This window comes from Bos mutus, chromosome 6 (assembly GCF_027580195.1).
Source record: "Bos mutus isolate GX-2022 chromosome 6, NWIPB_WYAK_1.1, whole genome shotgun sequence".
In the NCBI taxonomy this organism is placed as follows: domain Eukaryota; kingdom Metazoa; phylum Chordata; class Mammalia; order Artiodactyla; family Bovidae; genus Bos; species Bos mutus.
In genome coordinates this window covers 24,259,964-24,284,362 of record NC_091622.1, presented here as the reverse complement: position 1 = coordinate 24,284,362, position 24,399 = coordinate 24,259,964, and the positions used below count along the sequence as shown (strand labels likewise).

The following is a 24,399-nucleotide window of genomic DNA, read 5'->3' as shown; positions in this document are numbered from 1 at the left end:
AAGATGATGCTATTAAAGTGCTGCACTCAATATGTCAGCAAATTTGGAAAACTCAGCAGTGGCCATAGGACTAGAAAAAGTCAGTTTTCATTCCAATCCCAAAGTAGGGAAATTCCAAAGAATGTCTAAACTACTATACATCTGAACTCATTTCTCATGCTAGCAAATTCATGCTCAAGCTAGGCTTCAGCAGTATGAGAACCAAGAACTTCCAAATGTAAAATTGGGTTTAGAAAAGGGAGAGGAATCAGAGAAGATCAAATTGCCAACATCTGCTGGATCATGGAGATGGAGAACGCAAGGGAATTCCAGAAAAACAGCTACTTCTACTTCATTGACTGTGAGAAAGCCTTTTGACTGTGTCTGTCACAACAAACTTGAAAATTCTGAAAGAGATGGGAATACCAAACCACCTTACCTGTCTCCTGAGAAACCTGTATGAAGTCAAGAAGCAACAGTTAGAACCAGACATGGAACAACAGACTAGTTCCAAATTGGGAAAGGAATACATCAAGGTTGCATATTGTCACCCTGCTTATTTAACTTAAATACAGTGTACATCATTACAAATGCCAGGCTGGATGAATCACAAGCTGGAGTCAAGATTGCTGGGAGAAATATCAATAACCTCAGATATGCATATGATATAACTCTAATGACAGAAAGCGAGGAGAAACTAAAGGACCCCTTGATGAGAGTGAAGGAGGAGAATGAAAAAAACTGGCTTAAAACTCAACTGTAAAAAAGGAAGAACACAGCCTCTGGCCCCACCACTTCATGGCAAATACAAGGGGGAAAAGTGCAAGCAGTGACAGATTTCATTTTCCTGGGTTCCAAAATCACTGCAGATGGTGACTGCAGCCATGATATTTTAAAAACGCTTGCTTCTTGGAAGGATAACAAACCTAGACAGAGTATTAAAAAGCAGAGACATCACTTTGATGACAAAGATCCGTATAGTGAAAGCTATGGTTTTCCCAGCAGTCGTGTACGACTGTGAAAGTTGGACCATAAAGAAGACCAAGAGCCAAAAAATTGATGTTTTTGAATTGTGGTACTGGAAAAGATTCTTGAGAGTCCCTTGGACAGCACAATCAAACCAGTTAATCCTAAAGGAAATCAACCCTGAATATTCATTGGAGAACTGTTGCTGAAGCTTAAGCTCCAAACTTGGGCCACCTGATGCGAAGAGCCGTCTCATTGGAAAAGATATTGATGTTGGGAAAGGTTTTGGGGAGGAAGAGATGGGGATGACAAAAGATGAGATGGTTAGATGGCATTATTGGCTCAATGGACATGAGTTTGAGCAAACTCAAGGAGATAGTGGAGGACAGAGGAGCCTGGCATGCTGCATTCCATGGGGTTACAAAGAGTCAGAGATGACTTAGCAACTGAACAACAACAACAGCAATAGGTGGAACGCATGGAAGACAAAATATAAGAAATTTTTATACAATAATTAACTAAGGATAAAGAGAATCTAATATAACAGATACTTGAGAAAGTCTTATCAGTACTAGAGGGTAAGCGTAGAGAAGAGACTTTGACTCCAACCAGAGTCTTATGTTAGACCACTGATTAGAACTAAGTAGAATGAGTGTGAGGAATATGGGCTGTTTTATAATCTGTGTTGGTATTATCAATGTGAGATTCATTCTGTATGTTTTGGGAGATTAAATCTGGGGGAGTAAACAATAAATGTGGACATTATATTAGGAATTTAAGGTGCGTTTATAGCAGACTGACTTGAGAGAGAGGATTTATGGAGTTAACTTGTGCAGGGAAGGGGATTAAGCAGCTTTATTCCTTTGAAATTACATAATTTGACTTACAGTATCCAATGCACATAACAAAATCTTTTGTGTGGTCACATTGTCTTCAGAAATAGAATATGGGATCAGTGAATTTTTGACAGTTAACATTTACTGAAACACATGTTATAGAATACTAATACTCTGGTATGTTTTGTTTATGTTAAAAAATACTTCCATAGTCAAACTACTAGGAGCTGCATAGATTTTTAAAAAAACATCAAATGAATGTCTTTGGATTACCAAGAATTTTTATAAATGTTATTGTACACTGTAAAACCCTAAGATGGTAACATGTCTTCCAGTACCCACGCCAAAGGAAGAGGAACTCAGATAATGAAACTAGACTCTGATGGGTCCCCAAAGATTCCAGAGAAGCACAGAATGGTGGCAAGGAAGCAATGTATACAGCTTCCAGGGGAATACAAGAAGAGGAGAATGTCTATTTTTATGTAAATATTATATTTCCTTTTTCTTGTCTATATTATTTAGAGGCTGGACTAAGGTAGGCCTTAAGGGTCTATTGGAATGGTGTGCTTAGCATGTCTCTTGCCAAATCGTCAAGTACCACCTACAGTAACCCTAGAAAAGTAGGCTGAGCAGATGGCTGAGAGATCCCTGTTGCTTAGGGCTGGCCTAATGGGGTGTTTAGGTGTCTCCAAGTCTCTCTATTCTCTAATTCAATTTCCCAAGGTAAGTGCTTATAGGAATTTGAGACTGATCCTAGGTCAGGAATAAACTTATATCTGTACTTACTTAGAGTGGCTTTTTGCATTGTATGCTTCCTTGGTGGCTCAGATGGTAAAGAATCCTCCTGTAAAGAGGGAGACCTGGATTGGATCCCTGGGTTGGGAAGATCCCCTAGAGGAGGGCGTGGCAACCCACTCCAGTATTCTTGCCTGGAGAATCCCATGGACAGAAGAGCCTGGTGGGCTACAGTCCGTGGGGTCGCAAGAGTCGGACACACCTAAGTGACTAAGCACACACAGCAACCACCCAAGTCAAGTGGGCTGAGATATCTGGTGACCTTGGAGCAATGTCATAATTTTCTAATCTCTTCGTTCTTTCTTAGAGACTTCACTGATAAATGGATGTTGACTTTCTATTCCCTTAAATTCTATTTTAACCGTGTTTCTTAGAGCCATAGCAAATACTGATAGGAGTTTCTTGTTTATTTTTTCATATCTGTTGATCTTATTTACTCATAAGGTGTTACATATGAAAAGCAGCAATCATATTTATGAGGACATTAAAAATTTCTCAACACTTGAGCTGCCCCTTTTGAAAACTCTAATTCATGATTACCAATGAGGTCATTCCCAGGTCAGGTGATGGGTGAAAAAGAGTTGCTTTGCTTTCCAGTTGTAGAACAGATTCATTTTTTATTTTACTATAAATAGAATTTAAGTAAACAAAATAATGACTACCTCAGTAAATTTTAACTGTACCACTAAAGCCTGAAGGGCTCTGTAGGGAAGCCTTGCAGGCTGTCTTTGATGGTAAGAGAGAAACAGCCAGCAGTCCACTCTGAGCTTTCCACCACTACACGGCTTCAAACTCAGCAGCCCAACTTTTATTTGTTTGATATATTCACGTTTTGGACTTTCTCAAAAGATTTTATGAGGAAATGATTCTAATTACAAACAATTTTAGACAACTATTGCCTTAATAATGAGGGTCTTAAATTGCACCCATCTCACACGCTAGTAAAGTAATGCTCAAAATTCTCCAAGCCAGGCTTCAGCAATATGTGAACCGTGCACTTCTTGATGTTCAAGCTGGTTTTAGAAAAGGCAGAGGTACCAGAGATCAAATTGCCAACATCTGCTGGATCATGGAAAAAGCAAGAGAGTTCCAGAAAAACATCTATTTCTGCTTTATTGACTATGCCAAAACCTTTGACTGTGTGGATCACAATAAACTGTGGACAATTCTGAAAGAGATGGGAATACCAGACCACCTGATCTGCCTCTTGAGAAATCTGTATGCAGGTCAGGAAACAACAGTTAGACTGGACATGGAACAACAGACTGATTCCAAATAGGAAAAGGAGTACATCAAGGCTGTATATTGTCACCGTGCTTATTTAACTTATAGGCAGAGTACATCATGAGAAACACTGGGCTGGAAGAAGCACAAGCTGGAATAAAGATTGCCGGGAGAAATATCAATAACCTCAGCTATGCAGATAACACCACCCTTATGGCAGAAAGTGAAGAGGAACTCAAAAGCCTCTTGATGAACTTGAAAGTGGAGAATGAAAAAGTTGGCTTAAAGCTCAACATTCAGAAAACAAAGATCATGGCATCTGGTCCCATCACTTCATGGGAAATAGATGGGGAAACAGTAGAAACAGTGTCAGACTTTATTTTTGGGGGCTCCAAAATCACTGCAGATGGTGACTGCAGCCACGAAATTAAAAGACGCTTACTCCTTGGAAGGAAAGTTATGACCAACCTAGATAGCATATTCAAAAGCAGAGACATTACTTTGCCAACAAAGGTCCATCTAGTCAAGGCTATGGTTTTTCCTGTGGTCATGTATGGATGTGAGAGTTGGACTGTGAAGAAAGCTGAGCACCGAAGAATTGATGCTTTTGGACTGTGGTGTTGGAGAAGACTCTTGAGAGTCCCTTGGACTGCAAGGAGATCCAACCAGTCCATTCTGAAGGAGATCAGCCCCGGGATTTCTTTGGAAGGAATGATGCTAAAGCTGAAACTCCAATACTTTGGCCACCTCATGCGAAGAGTTGACTCTTTGGAAAAGACTCTGATGCTGGGAGGGATTGTGGGCAGGAGGAGAAGGGGACGACAGAGGATGAGATGGCTGGATGGCATCACTGACTCCATGGACGTGAGTCTGGGTGAACTCCGGGAGTTGGTGATGGACAGGGAGGCCTGGCGTGCTGCGATTCATGGGGTCGCAAAGAGTCGGACACGGCTGAGTGACTGAACTAAACTGAAAATCAGACCTTGTCTGTCCACACTAAAAGTAAGATGAACAAGATCAGAGTAGGCAGAAATAATAAGAGCTTTCATTATTATGAAATTGATATGCTAATACTATTTCTACACAATGCCCAGGAATATCACCTTTTACTTGGACTTATTTACCCTTTTAGAAACACAATTCTAATAAATTTGTTGTGTGTATTTATGTATGTATATACATGTTATCCACTTAAAGAAGCAACCTAAAATAAATAACCATTCATAGCAGGTTGGCAATCTCACCCAAAGGGAAAAGAATCCTATAAGCATAATCAGAATATGTACCAAAAACAGAAGAAAGGTAAAAAGTTATAAAATTATGTGACTATTTTGTGTTGTAAGAAAAATATGCTATATAAGCAGTTAATACCTGAAATTCTCATTATTTAATATCCAAGTGTAATGGTTGAGGTTAAAATAAACTTATTCATCAGATAATATTTGATTATGATTAGTTCAATGGAGAAAAAAAAAATTGAAATTAAAAGACTAACTTTCAAATTGCAAATTGTTATTATGAATCTGAACTTTTGTGTTAAGTCATTTAACCTCTCTGAAACTCATTCTGTTTAAATAATAATTTTAAAATAATCTTTTAAAAATGATAATACAACCTAAGGTGTGAACAAGATGATGGATTAGGAAGATCCTGAGCTCACCTCTGTCTACAGGTACAATGAAATTACAATTATTTACAGAGAAACTATCTCTGAATGACTAGTAGAAAAGATTTTCCACAACTAAAGATATTAAGTGGAAATAAGTAATTTACATTGTAAAGAACTCAAGGTAATGATAATTAAGATGGTCAATGAACTTGGGAGAAGAATGACAAGCTCAATGAACTTGGGAGTGAATCACAGTGAGAAGTTTAATAAAGAGCTGGAAAATATAGTGAAGAATCAAACAGAGCTGATACTTCTCTAAACAAGGTATATAAATGGTCCATGAGCATCTAAGATACTCAACATTATCAGTCCATAGGAAAGTGTGAATCAAGGCCACAGTGAGGTAGCATTTCACTCTCACTAGAACGGGTATGACAAAAATGAGAGACAACAGTATTGGCTAGAAAATGAAGAACTGATACCCTTATTCATTCCTGGTGGGAGTTAATATAATGCAGCTGCTCTGGAAAGCAGTTCCTCAGAGTTATACATAGTGTTACCATGTGACTCCACAATTACACGTCAAGCTGTTCATTGTTGACCTGAAACAAATGGACTGCCAGATATTTCTCCAGCAAAGATGCATTTATTTGGGATCAGAAGAGAGCTACAATTCAGAGTCTGCGACCATGGTGAGCCACGTGCAAGTTACTGCACACCAAGGAAACAACAGTTTTATAGAGGGGAAAAAGAGGTGGGAATGGCTATAGTAAACAAAAGTGTATGGCTTTTCATTGAGTCATTGCCAGGAAAGAAGAGGGTCATTCTTCCTATTGGGCTCTGCTGTTGACCCAGAAGAGGGCCCTCTTCTGGCCCATCAACTCTATTTAAAATATTCAAGTTTTGTTTATAAAATTTGGACAATACCTGAGAAATGAAAACACATGATCACACAAAAACATGTACATAAATGTTCTTAGCATCATTATTTACAATAGGTTAAAACGTAGAAACAACCCAAATGTCCATCAACTAATAAATAAAGAAAATGTGATCTGTTTACACAATGACATTTAATTAGTCATAAAAAAGTATGAACTACAGATACATGTTATAGCATGGATGAACCTAAGAACATTATACTAAGTGAAAGAAGCCAGACACAAAAGATCATGTGTTATATGATTCCATTTATATGAAATTTCTAGAATAGGTAAATCTGTAAAAGTAGAAAGTAGGGTAATGGTTGCCAGGGACTAAAGGAAGGGTGGAATGGGGAGTGATTGTGATAGATGTCGAGTTTTTTTTAGGGGTGATGAAAATGTTCCAGGTGATTACACAAGCTTATAAATACACTAAAACTCACTGAATATTATGGTATGTGAATGATAAAAGAAAACTTGTGGCAAAACAAATGGCCATTACTCACCATCACCTTTAGTGTTGGGGGTTACTGGAGACAGTGTTAACAGATGAGGCATTTGTGTGGCTTCCTTGCTGGAAGTTCCTAATTTGATAAGATAGATGACATTATTATTAGTTACAATTTCATCTCGCTGGTCAAGGAATAAATAAAAATAAGTCTAATTTGAAGGTGAAAGTCTTTCTATAGATACTGGGTAAAATTTGTATAGTTCTTCTGTGTATTCTTGCCACCTCTTCTTAATATCTGCTGCTTCTGTTAGGTCCATACCATTTCTGTCCTTTATTGAGCCCATCTTTGCATGAAATGTTCCCTTGGTATCTCTAATTTTCTGAAGAGATCTCTAGTCTTTCCCATTCTATTGTTTTCCTCTATTTCTTTGCATTGATCACTAAGGAAGGCTTTCTTATCTCTCCTTGCTATTCTTTGGAATTCTGCAGTCAAATGGATATATCTTTCCTTTTCTCCTTTGCCTATTGCTTCTCTTCTTTACACAGCTATTTGTAAGGCCTCCTCAGACAACCATTTTGCCTCCACTCCAGAGGCCAGGGGCGGCGGCCGGGAGGAGCAATCCATGCCCAAGGCCAGGGGCAGCAGCTGGGAGGATCAACCCCACATCCAAGGAGTGGTGGCTGCGCTGGCGCAGGAGGGCCTAAGGAGCTACCCCACGTTGAAGGTCAGGAAGGGTGGGGGTGAGGAGATACCCCTCGTCCAAAGTAAGCAGCAATGGCTGCGCTTTGCTGGAGCAGCCGTGAAGAGATACCCCACGCCCAAGGTAAGAGAAACCCAAGTAAGACGGTAGGTGTTGCAAGAGGGCATCAGAGGGCAAACACATTGAAACCATACTCACAGAAAACTAGTCAATCTAATAACACTAGGACAACAGCCTTGTCTAACTCAATGAAACTAAACCATGCCCTTGGGGCAACCCAAGATGGGCGGGTCATGGTGGAGAGATCAGACAGAATGTGGTCCACTGGAGAAGGGAATGGCAAACCACTTCAGTATTCTTGCCTTGAGAACCACATGAACAGTATGAAAAGGCAAAATGATAGGATACTGAAAGAGAAACTCCCCAGGTCAGTAGGTGCCCAGTATGCTACTGGAGATCAGTGGAGAAATAACTCCAGAAAGAATGAAGGGATGGAGCCAAAGCAAAAACAATACCCAGTTGTGGATGAGACTGGTGATAGAAGCAAGGTCCGATGCTGTAAAGAGCAATATTGCATAGGAACCTGGAATGTCTGGTCCATGAATCAAGGCAAATTGGAAGTGGTCAAACAAGAGATGGCAAGAGTGAATGTCGACATTCTAGGAATCAGCAAACTGAAATGGACTGGAATGGGTGAATTTAACTCAGATGACCATTATATCTACTACTGCGGGCAGGAATCCCTCAGAAGAAATGGAGTAGCCATCATGGTCAACAAAAGAATTCAAAATGCAGTACTTGGATGCAATCTCAAAAACGACAGAATGATCTCTGTTTGTTTCCAAGGCAAACCATTCAATATCACAGTAATCCAAGTCTATGCCCCAACCAGTAACACTGAAGAGGCTGAAGTTGAACGGTTCTATGAAGACCTACAAGACCTTTTAGAACTAACACCCAAAAAAGATGTCCTTTTCATTCTAGGAGACTGGAATGCAAAAGTAGGAAGTCAAGAAACACCTGGAGTAACAGGCAAATTTGGCCTTGGCATACGGAATGAAGCAGGGCAAAGACTAATAGAGTTTTGCCAAGAAAGTGCACTGGTCATAATAAACACCCTCTTCCAACAACACAAGAGAAGACTCTATACATGGACATCCCCAGATGGTCAACACCGAAATCAGATTGATTATATTCTTTGCAGCCAAAGATGGAGAAGCTCTATACAGTCAAAAAAACAAGACCAGGAGCTGACTGTGGCTCAGACCATGAACTCATTGCCAAATTCAGACTTAAATTGAAGAAAGTAGGGAAAACCATTAGACCATTCAGGTATGACCTAAATCAAATCCCTTATGATTATACAGTGGAAGTGAGAAATAGATTTAAGGACCTAGATCTGATAGATAGAGTGCCTGATGAACTATGGAATGAGGTTCATGACATTGTACTGGAGACAGGGATCAAGACGATCCCCATGGACAAGAAATGCAAAAAAGCAAAATGGCTGTCTGGGGAGGCCTTACAAATAGCCGTGAAAAGAAGAGAAGTGAAAAGCAAAGGAGAAAAGGAAAGATATAAGCATCTGAATGCAGAGTTTCAAAGAATAGCAAGAAGAGATAAGAAAGCCTTCTTCAGCAATCAATGCAAAGAAATAGAGGAAAACAACAGAATGGGAAGGACTAGAGATCTCTTCAAGAAAATCAGAGATACCAAAGGAGCATTTCATGCAAAGATGGGCTTGATAAAGGACAGAAATGGTATGTACCTAATAGAAGCAAAAGATATTAAGAAGAGGTGGCAAGAATACACAGAAGAACTGTACAAAAAAGATCTTCACGACCCAGATAATCACGATGGTGTGATCACTGACCTAGAGCCAGACATCCTGGAATGTGAAGTCAAGTGGGCCTTAGAAAGCATCACTACGAACAAAGTTAGTGGAGGTGAAGGAATTCCAATTGAGCTATTCCAAATCCTGAAAGATGATGCTGTGAAAGTGCTGCACTCAATATGCCAGCAAATTTGGAAAACTCAGCAGTGGCCACAGGAATGGAAAAGGTCAGTTTTCATTCAGATCCCAAAGAAAGGCAATGCCAAAGAATGCTCAAACTACTGCACAATTGCACTCATCTCACACGCTAGTAAAGTAATGCTCAAAATTCTCCAAGCCAGGCTTCAGCAATATGTGAACTGTGAACTTTCTGATGTTCAAGCTGGTTTTAGAAAAGGCAGAGGAACCAGAGATCAAATTGCCAACATCCACTGGATCATGGAAAAAGCAAGAGAGTTCCAGAAAAACATCTATTTCTGCTTTATTGACTATGCCAAAACCTTTGACTGTGTGGATCACAATAAACTGTGGAAAATTCTGAAAGAGATGGGAATCCCAGACCACCTGACCTGCCTCTTGAGAAACCTATATGCAGGTCAGGAAGCAACAGTTAGAACTGGACATGGAACAACAGACTGGTTCCAAATAGGAAAAGGAGTACATCAAGGCTGTATATTGTCACCGTGCTTATTTAACTTATATGCAGAGTACATCATGAGAAACGCTGGGCTGGAAGAAGCACAAGCTGGAATAAAGATTGCTGGGAGAAATATCAATAACCTCAGATATGCAGATGACACCACCCTTATGGCAGAAAGTGAAGAGGAACTCAAAAGCCTCTTGATGAACGTGAAAGTGGAGAGTGAAAAAGTTGGCTTAAAGCTCAACATTCAGAAAACTAAGATCATGGCATCCGGTCCCATTACTTCATGGGAAATAGATGGGGAAACAGTGGAAACAGTGTCAGACTTTATTTTTGGGGGCTCCAAAATCACTGCAGATGGTGACTGGAGCCATGAAATTAAAAGACGCTTACTCCTTGGAAGGAAAGTTATGACCAACCTAGATAGCACATTCAAAAGCAGAGACGTTACTTTGCCAACAAAGGTCCGTCTAGTCAAGGCTATGGTTTTTCCTGTGGTCATGTATGGATGTGAGAGCTGGACTGTGAAGAAAGCTGAGTGCTGAAGAATTGATGCTTTTAAAGTGTGGTGTTGGAGAAGACTCTTGAGAGTCCCTTGGACTGCAAGGAGATCCAACCAGTCCATTCTGAAGGAGATCAGCCCTGGGATTTCTTTGGAGGGAATGATGCTGAAGCTGAAACTCCAGTACTTTGGCCACCTGATGCAAAGAATTGACTCATTGGAAAAGATTCTGATGCTGGTAGGGATTGGGGGCAGGAGGAGAAGGGGATGACAGAGGATGAGATGGCTGGATGGCATCACTGACTCCATGGACGTGAGTCTGGGTGAACTCCGGGAGTTGGTGATGGACAGGGAGGCCTGGCGTGCTGCGATTCATGGGGTCACAAAGAGTCGGACACAACTGAGTGACTGTTCTGATCTGAGCTGACACTTCTTTTTCTTGGGGATGATCTTGATCCCAGCCTCCTGTACAATGTCACGAACCTCTGTCTATAGTTCTTCAGGCACTCTATCAGATTTAATCCCTTGAATCTATTTTTCACTTCTACTGTATAATCATAAGGGATTTGATTTATGTCATACCTGAATGGTCTAATGGTTTTCCCTACTTTCTTCAGTTTAAGTCTGAATTTGGCAATAAGGAGTTCATGATTGGAGCCATAGTCAATTCCTGGTCTTGTTTTTGCTGACTGTATAGAACTTCTCCGTCTTTGGCTGCGAAGAATATAATCAGTTTGATTTCGGTGTTGACCATCTGGTGATGTCCATGTGTAGAGTCTTCTCTTGTGTTGTTGGAAGAGGGTGTTTGCTATGACCAGTGCAATCTCTTGGCAAAACTCTATTATCCTTTGCCCTGCTTCATTCTGAATTCCAAAGCCAAATTTACCTGTTACTCCAGATATTTCTTGACTTCCTACTTTTGCATTCCAGTCTTCTATAATGAAAAGGACATTTTTTGGGGGGTGTTATTTCTAGAAGTTCTTGTAGGTCTTCATAGAACCATTCAACTTCAGCTTCCTCAGCATTAGTGGTCAGAGCATAGACTTGGATTACTGTGATATTGAATGGTTTGCCTTGGAAACAAACAGAGATCATTCTGTCGTTTTTGAGATTGCATACAAGTACTGCGTTTCTGACTCTTATGTTGATTATGAGGGCTACTCAACTTCATCTAAGGGATTCTTGCCCACAGTGGTAGATAAAATGGTTATCTGAGTTAAATTCACCCATTCCAGTCCATTTTAGTTCACTTATTCCTAAAATGTCGATGCTCAGTCTTGCTATCTCCTATTTGACCACTTCCAATTTGCCTTGATCTAACATTCCAAATTCCTATGCAATATTGTTCTTTACAGCATTGAACTTTACTTCCATCACCAGTCACATCCACAACTGTGTGTTGTTTTTGCTTTGGCTCTCTCTTCATTCTTTCTGGAGTTATTTCTCCACTGATCTCTAGTAGCATATTGGGCACCTACCAACCTGGGGCATTCATCATTCAGTGTTCTATCTTTTTGCCTTTTCTTACTGTTAATGAGGTTCTCATTAAGGCAAGACTACTGAAGTGGTTTGCCATTCCCTTCTACAGTGGATCACGTTTTGTCAGACCTCTCCACCATGACCTGTTCATCTTGGGTGGCCCTACATGGCATGGCTCATAGTTTCACTGAGTTAGACAAGGCAATGGTCCATGTGATCAGATTGATTAGTTTTCTGTGATTGTGGTTTTCAGTCTGCCTGCCCTTTGATGGAGAAGGGTAAGAGGCTTATGGAAGCTTCCTGAAGGCAGAGACTGACTGAGGGGTAACTGGGTCTTATTCTGATGGGCGGGGCCATGCTCAGTAAATCTTTAATCGAATTTTCTGTTGATCGGTGGGGCTGTGTTCCCTCCCTGTTATTTACCTTGGGCCAAACTATGGTGGAGGTGATAATGGCAACCTCCTTCAAAAGGTCCCATGAATGCATTGCTACACTCAGTGCCCCCAGCCTGCAGCAGGCCACTGCCGACCCACGCCACCACTGGAGACTCCTGGACACTCATAGGCAAGTCTGGGTCAGTCTCTTGTAGGGTCACTGCTCCTTTCTCCTGGGTCCTGGTGCGCACAAGGTTTGTGTCCTCCAAGAATCTGTTTCCCCAGTCCTGTGTAAGTTCTGGCAGCTCTACGGTGGGGTTAATGGTGGCCTCCTCCAAGAGGGCTTATGCCACACCCAGGGCTGCTGCACCCAGAGCCCCTGCCCCTGCAACAGTCCACTGCTGACCCGTACCTCTGCAGGAGACACTCAAACACAGTTCTGTCTCAGTCTCTGTGGGGTGTGGGTCCTGGTGCGCACACTGTTTGTTTGAGCCTTCTGAGCATCTCTGGTGGGTATGGGGTTTGATTCTAACCACGGTTTCACCACTCCTACCATCTTGCTGGAGCTTTTCCTTTGCCCTTGGACCTGAGGTATCTCCTCAAGGCAGAAGCAGAAGATAAAAGAAGAGGTGGCAAGAAATACACAGAACTATACAAAAAAGATCTTCACAACCCAGATAATGATGGTGTGATCACTCACCTAGAGCCAGACATCCTGGAATGTGTAGTCAAGTGGGCCTTAGGGAGCATCACTACAAACAAAGCTAGTGGAGGTGATGGAATTCCAGTTGAGCTATTTCAAATCCTAAAAGACGATGCTGTGACAGTGTTGCACTCAATATGCCAGCAAATTTGGAAAACAGCAGTGGCCATAGGACTGGAAAAGGTCAGTTTTCATTCCAATCCCAAAGAAAGGCCATGCCAAAGAATGTTCAAAATACCACACAATTGCACTCACTTATCTCACATGCTAGCAAAGTAATGATCAAAATTCTCCAAGCCAGGCTTCAACAGTATGTGAACCGACTACTTTCAGACATTCAAGCTGGATTTAGAAAAGGCAGAGGAACCAGAGATCAAATTGCCAACATCCATTGGATCATAGAAAAAGAAAGAGAGTTCCAGAAAAACGTCTACTTCTGCTTTATTGATTATACCAAAGCCTTTGGATGTGTGAGTCACAACAAACTATGAAAAATTCTTCAAGAGATGGGAATACCAGACCACCTTACCTGCCTCTTGAGAAATCTGTATGCAGGTCAGGAAGGAACAGTTAGAACTGGACGTAGAACAACAGACTGGTTCCAAATCAGAAAAGGAGTACATCAAGGCTGTATATTGTCACCCTGCTTATTTAACTTATATGCAGAGTACATCATGAGAAACGCTGGGCTGGAGGAAGCACAACTGGAATCAAGATTGCCGGGAGAACTATCAGTAACCTCAGATAAGCAGCTGCACTACCCTTATGGCAGAAAGTGAAGAAGAACTAAAGAACCTCTTGGTGAAAGTGAAAGAGGAGAGTGAAAAAGTTGGCTTAAAACTCAACATTCAGAAAACTAAGATCATGGCATCTGGTCCCATCACTTCATGGCAAATAGATGGGGAAGCAGTGGAAACACTGTGAGACTATTATTTGGGGCTCCAAAATCACTGCAGATGGTGTTGCAGCCATGAAATTAAAAGACGCTTCCTCCTTGGAAGAAAAGCTATGACCAATATAGACAGCATATTAAAAAGCAGAGATATTACTTTGCCAACAAAGGTCCGTCTAGTCAAAACTATGGTTTTTCCAGTGGTCGTGTATGGATGTAAAAGTTGGACTATAAAGAAAGCTGAGCACTGAAGAATTGATGCTTTTGAACTGTAGTGTTGGAGAAGACTCTTGAGAGTCCCTTGGACTGCAAGGAGATCCAACCAGTCCATCCTAAAAGAAATCAGTCCTGAATATTCATTGGAAGGACTGATGCTGGAGCTGAAACTCCAATACTTTGGCCACCTAATGCAAAGAACTGACTCCTTGGAAAAGACCCTGATGCTGGGAAAGATTGAAGGCAGGAGGAGAAGAGGACGACAGAGGATGAGATGGTTGGATGGCATCACCGACTCAATGTACATGAGTTTGAGTAAGCTCCAGGAGTTGGTGATGGACAGGGAAGCCTGGCATGCTGCAGACCATGGGGTCACAAAAAGTTGGACACGACTGAGCAACTGAACTGAACTGAAACTTTTGTGTAGCTTTACTTTTTCCATTTCCCATTTTTGTCCACCTTAAAGAATATAATTACTGAACGCTTAGGTGGCCCAGTAAACACACACACACACACATTTCACACACATTTTTGTATAACAGGCCTCCAAAGCAGATTTCTATTGCAGATTGTTACCTGGGTATATTGAAACATGCAAAAAAGTTGTAAAAGTAAATGATTTAAAATCATTTTATATTTCCTAGTGAGAAAAACTACTTGGTCAATAGGACCTAGGAGTAATATGATTTTTTTCTCCAAAATAACATTTAATTTTATTGACTTAGTTATGACTCTGAAACTTCTAATAACCATAAACAATAAAGGAATCTGCAAACTCTTGTAATTAATTTTTTTTCATTTATGAAATGTTGAATTCCCACTGTGTTCAAGGCCATCTCCAAGGCTTTGGAGGGCAGTATCTAAGTCTTAGTCATTTTGGTTTTTTTCCCTGCTCCTCCTCCCACTCCCTGCAGCCACCACATGCTCCAGCTGGCTCTTAGTCATCTTTGTCGCCTATGTTACCATGAAGAAAACTTCCTGGCACAGAGTAGGCATGTAGTAAACGCTGTTTCAGGGAAGATGGCACTCATACAGGATAGAGGGACCAACCGAAGGATAAAGATCTCCTTTAAGTAGTGAACACAACTGACTGATTCACTACTCATAATAGCATTCCCTTTTTTCTTAAAGCATGTTAGAATGTCCTTTTGCGAATAGGGCACAGGCTCTACTTTTACTATGTGACATTTATAAAATCTTCGTTCTTATATACATATGCGTGATGTGTTTGAGGGAGGAACTATTTAGCTCTGCACAGTTTACATGATACTTTAAAACCCTGGTCCAGGGAAAGTTTTCAAAGGTAAGCTGGCTGGAGCTGAATATTGGAATACAGGAGGGAACCATAAGAGGAAGATAAGATCTTTGGAGGGTTGCTGAGGACAAACACCTCTAAGCAGGTGCTGAAAGTTTGGTTTATTGCTCACTCCTCTTTCTTCACTGTTTATTAGGGAATATAGGTTATTCAAGCAACGGAAACGGAGAAGGCCCTGGCACCCCACTCCAGTACTCTTGCCTGGAAAACCCCATGGACAGAGGAGCCTGGTAGGCTGCAGTCCATGGGGTCGTGAAGAGTCAGACATGACTGAGTGACTTCACTTTCACTTTTCACTTTCATGCATTGGAGTGGGCAATGGCAACCCACTCCAGTGTTCTTGCCTGGAGAATCCCAGGGACAGGGGAGCCTGGTGGGCTGCCTTCTCTGGGGTGGCACAGAATCGGACACGACTGAAGAGACTTAGCAGCAGCAGCAGTGGAAAGTGACTGTAATAGGCAGATTCTGTGCATTATAATGTGGACAGCAATTGAGACTACCTAAGATTTTTCTACACTCAATATGTGGTTATAACTGTAAAAGAAGAAACCAACAACAGAAATGTTATTGCTGAAAGTTAGGTTTGAGATTTTTGCATTGTCCACTCACATGATCCCAATACCTTAAGGTAAAGATTTCTTGTTTGTGTGCTTTTTAAGGTAAAGATGTTAAAAATATAAATTAAGTGTCCCCTCCAGCCAAACACAGTGCCTTTGTTTTCACTTCATCCCTATTCTTGGTACCATTAATAACCTTAATTAAATTCTTACCATAAATAATAAAGGAAACTGTAAACTCCTATAATTAATTTTTACACAATGATTATCATTGTGTCATTATGTTTTATTGGCATATATTTCATTTACTGCTTGAAAATCGAAGACACAGAGATGATTACAGAAAATAATTAGGACACATAATGGTAAATAGAAAAAATGTGTATCATCTTTGAGTTTCTGAAGTTCTGGATCCTTTTCTTTTATACGTATCATGTTTGATAGTGGGAAGAGATGGAACAAATTTGAGCTTTGGCTCAAGTATTCATCAGAAATCTATTTGGTTTCTGTTTCATCTTGGTCTTTAGAAAATAGAAGAGTTAAGTGGTTGTACATTTCTGATGTTCCCGGGACTTGTGTGTGAACAGTGATCTTGTGATGATGCTGATGATCTCTATATACAGTCACTGTAACAATATGCTTGACATAAAAGGCTTAGTGTACTTTAGATTTATTATTAATGTATAAATATTCATTTTCAAATACGGGTAAGCATTTTAGTAAAATTTTTTTCATGTGCTAAGAATGTTAAAATTCTGAAATACAGATGCATCTTTATTATTGCAAAATTAAAGTGCTGCAATATCTAATGAGGATTGTTATGTCTGTCAATTATATGCACAAAATTAATAATACTATATAATAGTTAACCAAAGAAATAGACTGAATTTAATATGATCATTAAGAGATTATATCTATATTTGGGGCTTCCCAGATGGCTCAGTGGGTAAAGAATCTGCCTGCAGTGCAGAAGACGCAGGAGACATGGGTTTGATCCCTGGGTCAGGAAGATTCCCTGGAAGATCCCCCTAGAGGAAGACATGGCAACCCACTCCAGTATTCTTGCCTGGAGAATTCCATGGACAGAGGAGCCTGGTCAGCTACAGTCCACAAAGTAGCAAAGAGTCAGACACGACTGAAATGACTTAACATGCATAGCTATGTATATCTTTTAGGGATATATTATTTTGAGTCAACAAATGTTTATAAAAGATTAAATCATAAGAATATAATTCTACTCTGTGAAAAGTGGTTTAGTAAACTATCATTCATAATATTTTCCAAAATAACCTTTTAGAGTTGTGTTTAATTCTATTTAGAACACAAGTGTTTCAAGAAAGTGTCTAATTTTGGAACATGTCATAACTTGTGAAGATAAACTACAAGCAAAATGTCACCTTTACTACTTTGAAATTTTATAAAAAGGAAAAAAAAAAGTAACAGAGATATCCCAAGTAGTTCAAGTTAAATTCAAACTTCACAAAGAATACAAAGACAATGGATAAAAGAGAAAGATATGGAGAAAAATGTGGTCCCCAAGCCTATTTTTTTCCCCGTTAATCATACAAGAAAATTTACAAGAATGCCTTTTAAAAGTCTTCTTTATAGTTTTATTTTTGTTTCTAGAGCATAAGTGCATCTTAAACACCACCACAACTGGCCTCCTATAGGGAAGAAATGGCCCCAAATCCCTGGTCTCTCTACTGACCTCAATTGAAACTGAATGCTTATTTAGTATCAAAAATTTGAAGTATCTGTGCTGAGAATTTTTATTCTGCATTATGATTCAGCTTGTTAAAATATCTTACTATAAAGTGTTTTTAAAATGTTGAATAATAGTTACATTTTAATAATGAAATTGCAGGTTTATTTTTAAAATTTCCTTTTATAATGATGATATTCAGTGTTGACCAAATGTTGATTTTAACCCTGGCCATTTGGCCTTTGAGTAAAATGGGCAGAGCATGTGATACACATCGAGAAATAGGTCAAATCCCATCTCTCTAATGGAGTAAACTTCTGAAAACAAGCCTGCTCTGGGCAAAGCTCTATCAGCACCTCTGCCACCTTGACTACTTCACTGCAAGGATTCCTATCTTGGCTGCGCATTTTCCATTTTTCTGATGATAGAATTTCTGCCATTGTCATAAGGAAGAAAATGTATGTATTTTAGATAAATGTGAACACTTGAATCAACTATCTTTTGACCTTTAAGAAGAATATCTGATTGGGACAACTTAAAATGAAAATAAAAATGTTTCTCCATGGTGTATTTTTTGGTAAATCCTTTATGTCTAAAATGATCTTGGTGGCCATGAGGAATGGGGAATAAAAATGATTTCACTATAGATATACTTTTTATGGTACTATTATATAATTTAAAAGTGGTTACTTTGAAGAATGAGATAACATATAAAACCCCTCACAAGCCTGAAAAGAGAAAGCCGTATATCCTGATACACTGGTCAGAATATGAGAATTTGAGGCCAATTTTCCATGGTCTTCTTTGTTGTTGTTCAGTCACTAAGTTGTGTCCCGCTCTTTGAGACTTCATGGACTGTAGTACGCCAGGCTTCTCTGTCCTCCCCTAGTTACCAAAGTTTGCTCAAATTGATGTCCACCGAGTCAGGGATGCTATCTAACCATCTCATCCTCTGCCGCCCCCTGCTCCATTTGCCTTCAATCTTTCCCAGCATCAGAGTCTTTTCCAATGAGTTGGCTCTTCACATCAGGTGGCCAAAGTATTGGTGCTTCAGCTTCAGCATCAGTCCTTCCAATGTCTGTTCTTCGTCTGTGTACTAAGTACATTGTTTTTAGGAACACAGGCAGTATCAATATATTAAGTCCAACTAACTTATACCCTTAATATACAAGTGGTGATCAAGTAAATCAGATAAGAAGGAGTTCCTTTCTCTTCTCCACTCTTGTTCCCTCATTTTCCTTCAACTGCAGTGGATCCCCAGCTGCCCAATGTCTTCACCCATCTCTTCCACCATGCCAGACTTTCTGTTTCTCATCCTGGATCCCAGTAGTTTGTGGACAGCAGAATCTGTCTTTCCTTTTTCATCTCTTCTCCACCATCATTCTTTCAGCTGGTTTCTTCAGAGACCCCAGAATGTACTCATTTTCTTTTTTCTCCCACTGTTCTATTAGATTTTAACCATTAAAGCCCTTTGAAATGGATTTCAAATGATACTAATTCATTACTATTAATTTGGGAAATTTGATGACACTGTTGCTGCTGCTGCTGCTGCTAAGTCACTTCAGTCGTGTCCGACTCTGTGTGACCCCATAGACGGCAGCCCACCAGGCTCCCCCGTCCCTGGGATTCTCCAGGCAAGAACACTGGAGTGGGTTGCCATTTCCTTCTCCAATGCATGAAAGTGAAAAGTGAAAGTGAAGTCACTCAGTTGTGTCCGACTCTTAGCGACCCCAAGGACTGCAGCCTACCCAGGCTCCTCCATCCATGGATTTTCCACTGTAGCTTTGTAATAAATGTTCTTATTTTTTGTGATGCACTCTTGGTGTGCAGAGGTAAAATGGCATACAGTCTGAATTGCCTTCAAAATATCCAAAAGCAAAATACAAAGAGAGAGAGAGAGGGAATAACGGAAGAAAAGAAGCAGGAAGGAAGGATGAGGGAGGTACAAAGCAGGGAAGAGGGAAGGAAGGTGGGAGGATGGAAGGAAGGAGAAAGACAAAGGAAAATGAAGCAGATGGGGTAAAAGCTTGATGATTATTGATTCTGAGAGATGAATTACAGTATTCTTTATTTGTGGGTACATATGGACATCTTTATAATAAAAATTTTTTAAAAAAGTAAAACTATTCTAGTCTATTACCATTTTTATAATTGGTTGTGAATAATTTAAAACTTACTTGGACAACTTTTGAAAAACAGACAGATTAGTTTAGTTTTTATTACATGGGTAATCAGTTCAGTTCAGTTCAGTTCAGTTGCTCAGTCGTGTCCGACTCTTTGCAACCCCATGAATCCCAGCACGCCAGGCCTCCCTGTCCATCACCAACTCCCAGAGTTCACTCAGACTCACGTCCATCGAGTCAGTGATGCCATCCAGCCATCTCATCCTCTGTCATCCCCTTCTCCTCCTGCCCCCAATCCCTCCCAGCATCAGAGTCTTTTCCAGTGACTCAACTCTTCGCATGAGGTGGCCAAAGTACTGGAGTTTCAGCTTCAGCATCGTTCCTTCCAAAGAAATTCCAGGACTGATCTCCTTCAGAATGGACTGGTTGGATGTCCTTGCAGTCCAAGGGACTCTCAAGAGTCTTCTCCAACACCACAGTTCAAAAGCATCAATTCTTCGGCGCTCAGATTTCTTCACAGTCCAACTCTCATATCCATACATGACCACAGGAAAAACCATAGCCTTTACTAGATGGACCTTTGTTGGCAAAGTAATGTCTCTGCTTTTGAATATGCTATCTAGGTTGGTCATAACTTTTCTTCCAAGGAGTAAGCATCTGAAAAATGTCCCTCAAAAGGAAATAGGAGAAATGTGTGTGTGTGTGTGTGTGTGTGTGTGTACACATGATTTCAACTGTTCTATCAAGTGTCCCTCGACAGGAGCCACCAAAGGTAAAGTTGATGTAAAGGTCTCCCCCATTATGTTTCACATGAGTAGGTATAGAATTTCCCTTTCAAGTGAAAAAGGTAAGGTGTATTCTTGGTATCACAAATTACAATTCTGGATTCTTTCAGTGAAACCTCCACCTCCACCCTTTCATGATCACTTACCATGATCACTTACATATTATTTAGACAGTGTTATTCATCATAGACCATTGTAGGCAGGCTAGGGATCTTCCCACTTAGAAAGCATATGTTCCAAGTAGTTAACAGAAAAACTGTGGAACTTTAACTCTTTGGGACTTCATGCAACATCTGCACTTATCTTCTCTGTTTCCTGGTTCTTTGGGGGGATATTATTGATTACAGGGGCTTTCCTGGTGGCTCAGATGGTAAAGAATCTGTCTGCAGTGTGAGAGATGCAGGTTTGATCCCTGGGTCAGGAAGATCCCCTGGAGAAGGGAATGGCTACCCACTCCAGTATTCTAGCCTGGAGAATTCCATGGACAGAGGAACCTGGCGGGGTACAGTCCATGGCATTGCAGAGTTGGATATGACTGAGTGACTAATGTTTTCACACTGTTGCTTGCAAAAGTAATATGTTTAATCAAAATCAAACAATTTTAAGCCAAGGACTCATTTGGCAACTCAGAGAGATTGAAGGGAGATAGAGATTTTATATATATATATATATACATATATATATGTATATATATTGGAGAAGGCAATGGCACCCCACTCCAGTACTCTTGCCTGGAAAATCCCATGGATGGAGGAGCCTGGTAGGCTGTAGTCCATGAGGTCGCTAAGAGTCAGACATGACTGAGCGACTTCACTTTCACTTTTCATTTTCTGCATTGGAGAAGGAAATGGCAACCCACTCCAGTGTTCTTGCCTGGAGAATCCCAGGGACGGGGGCCTGGTGGGCTGCCATCTATGGATCGCACAGAGTTGGACACGACTGAAGTGACTTAGCAGCAGCATGTATATATATATAATATTATATTTTTATTATATATATATATCTTTATATAAAAATATACACATCTATATATATGGAGAGAGAGAGAGAGATATGCTTTGTAAAAATTAAAATAAAAAAATGAAATAATTCAGACTGTGGAGTGTTGGTTGAAGGCCTCATGGTCCCTGGCTACCTGACTGTCATTTGGAGTTTCCCTTTGTTGGTAATGCAGATTGTACCACATTTTGAGAATAAATCCCCTGTGCTGCCCTCAATGTGTAATGTAATACTTTCTCTTGGTTCGGTAAAGAAGTTCTAAGGGTTGGTTTGGTTTCACATTAGAATTAGACAGTTTGGAAACAATGAACTATATTCATAATACCCCTTTTCTCTTGAGTATCACCATCACATTCAAGTCCAGTAACTAGCCCTTATCAATCTTCCGTATGTCTTAGAATGGAAGTTAAACGAGGAATATGAGGGCAAGAAAGACAGCAGTGGAGATTTCCGTTTATTAGGGTACATGATTTTTAGGTCTTTCTGTTACCTTAGCATGCTAACTATATTTCTGCCCATAGGTAATCAACAAACATTTCTATTTCCCCTGCTCCACTGTTTTCTGGACCCAAATGATATGCCTCATTTTATGTTTTCTTCAGGATGGACAATGCATTATGTGCTGTGTTAATGATCTCTTGAGTTTTTAACTGAATGATCCTAATGGCTCATTTTATTTTTCATGGATGATAAGGTAATTTTCTTTAATACCAAGAGCCATAAAACATGATACAGGTGTCACTCAGTCCAGTAACCATAATGATGACACTGCTACTGAAATTTACTGATTATATCAATTATCATCCCAATGTAACTAATACAATCAGTCTCTTATTAATACAGTTCCACCATGTTAGCTGTGCTGCTTAAGTGGGGAACTGGAATAGTTAGAAAGATATTTTTGTGACTGAGAAATGATAATTTTTCTTCTCTAAAAATAAACGTTGTATGTATAACCCTCACAATAAGACCACTCTCAAACAAAAAGTGATTCAAAAAAAGAAGTCCACTATGATCTCAGGGCTCTGTATTCAATCCAAAATAACACATACATTTTGAAATAGGGGAATAACCCAGACTTTCATACCAAAGATAAAAGATTCCCAAATAATTTTCCAATGATTAAATTATATGGGTGATAATTTTATTGTTAAAGTTAGAGTAAATTTCATGAAAAATTAATCCTACCTTCAGTAGATAGTTCACCTGTTGAATTCTTACCATTTGGTGATGTTCTTGTATCTCTTGTTGGTGGAGTTGTATTTATTTCAGAAGTTGTTGATAGTGGAGTGGTTGTTGCTGAGGTGTCTGAAAAAAAAATTGTGTTAAAGTAGTTTCATTAAAATTTACATTTATTTTGCTGAGAAACATTCTAGTATATTTAAACAAAATAAATTGTACGTATGGTTTTGGAATTAATTTTCTAATTGTAAAAGAATTCAACCTTGAGTTCATTATTCATTCATTCACTCCATCAGCTTCTCACCAATGGCATGAATTTTTAAGATGATTGCAGGAGCAGTCTGTTGTTCTGAAAGAAAATAATATCTTACAAAACCAGTGAGGAATACGTGTGTAAGTTTGACACTTAATTAAGCCAACTAAAGTAACATTGTCAAGTGAAATAATTAAACAAATACTCTCTGGGCAGTGTTCACCAAGTGTTTTTATAGCAAGTTATTGTTACTAAATACTAAAAAATCTCAGTAGTAATTCATTTCTACCTGGAACATAGCATTCTCCTTTCTTTCTCTCCTCTCCCCCTTTTTTCTCTCTCTCTCTGTATATACGTATATAGATATAGATAGATAGATGTGTGTGTGTCTAACTATATATGTAAATTTATTGTCTATTTGGAATATATTAGTAGACAATAGATTAAAAAATTCAACAATTGCTACAAGCCTAAATTCTTGGCAATAGAGCCACCATAAATCTGCCTTTTAAAATCATTTATTTCTCTCAACTGTAATAATCAAAAGCACAGAAGTGAAGACAATACAATGTTATATATATTATATGTTTATTTTTAATAATTATTTTTGGCAATAAAAAGTCACTGTCTTACAATAACTCTTAAAACATCCATTGCAATATTATTTTTTAAAGTGAAGCATGTAGGGCTTCTCAGTGATCTATGGAAAGATTTGTTTCACACAATATTACTGTAATTTTTTAACATTTATACAAGCATATGGTGTTTCCCAGGTGGTGCAGTGGTAAATAATCTGCCTGCCAATGAAGGAGACACAAGAGGTGCGAGTTTGATCCCTGGGTTGGGAAGATGTCCTGGAGAGGGAAATGGCAACCCACTCCAGTATTCTTGCCTGGAAAATCCCATGGGCAGAGGACCCTGGTGGGGCTACAGTCCATGGGGTCACAAAGAGTCAGACACGAGTGAGCACACATACACACAAACATACAGTCATACAAGTGGATCCAAGTAGTTCAAACACATGTTGTTCAAAGGTCAGTTGTATATAGAGTCAGAGAAATGCATGTTGATAAGAGGGTGGACTCTGAATAACAAAAACTTTTGTTCAAACTCCAGTCAAATTGGGTATGTCATTACAGTAAATGCATGTCCTTCGTATAACTCGTCAAATTTAAATTTCATTCAAAATTTTCCTCTTTGAATTTGAGGAAAAAACAATAATCTTGAAAGTCAGTGAAAAGTAATATTTGAGATGTCACAAGATAAGAGTGTTCTTCCTGTTTCGTTTTATAGATTGGAGGGGCTTGGGAGTGTTAGTGCTTAGCTCTGACTTTGTTTACAAAGAGCTCACAGAAA

The 24,399-nt window shown here is 39.6% G+C and overlaps 1 protein-coding gene across 4 annotated transcripts in view; it reads right to left on the bottom strand.

The window, feature by feature from the left end:
• EMCN (endomucin) overlaps nucleotides 1-24,399 on the bottom strand; it is a 132,407-nt gene that overhangs the window by 66,664 nt on the left and 41,344 nt on the right. The window contains exons 2-3 of one of the 4 annotated variants that reach the window (XM_070372096.1): nucleotides 22,797-22,916; nucleotides 6,839-6,916 (exon numbers count right to left, since the gene is read on the bottom strand). In XM_070372096.1, coding sequence (XP_070228197.1) covers nucleotides 6,839-6,916; nucleotides 22,797-22,916 — 198 coding nt within the window. The remainder of the gene's footprint in view (nucleotides 1-6,838; nucleotides 6,917-22,796; nucleotides 22,917-24,399) is intronic. The other 3 variants (XM_005897694.3, XM_070372097.1, XM_070372098.1) reach the window with 3 other exon arrangements.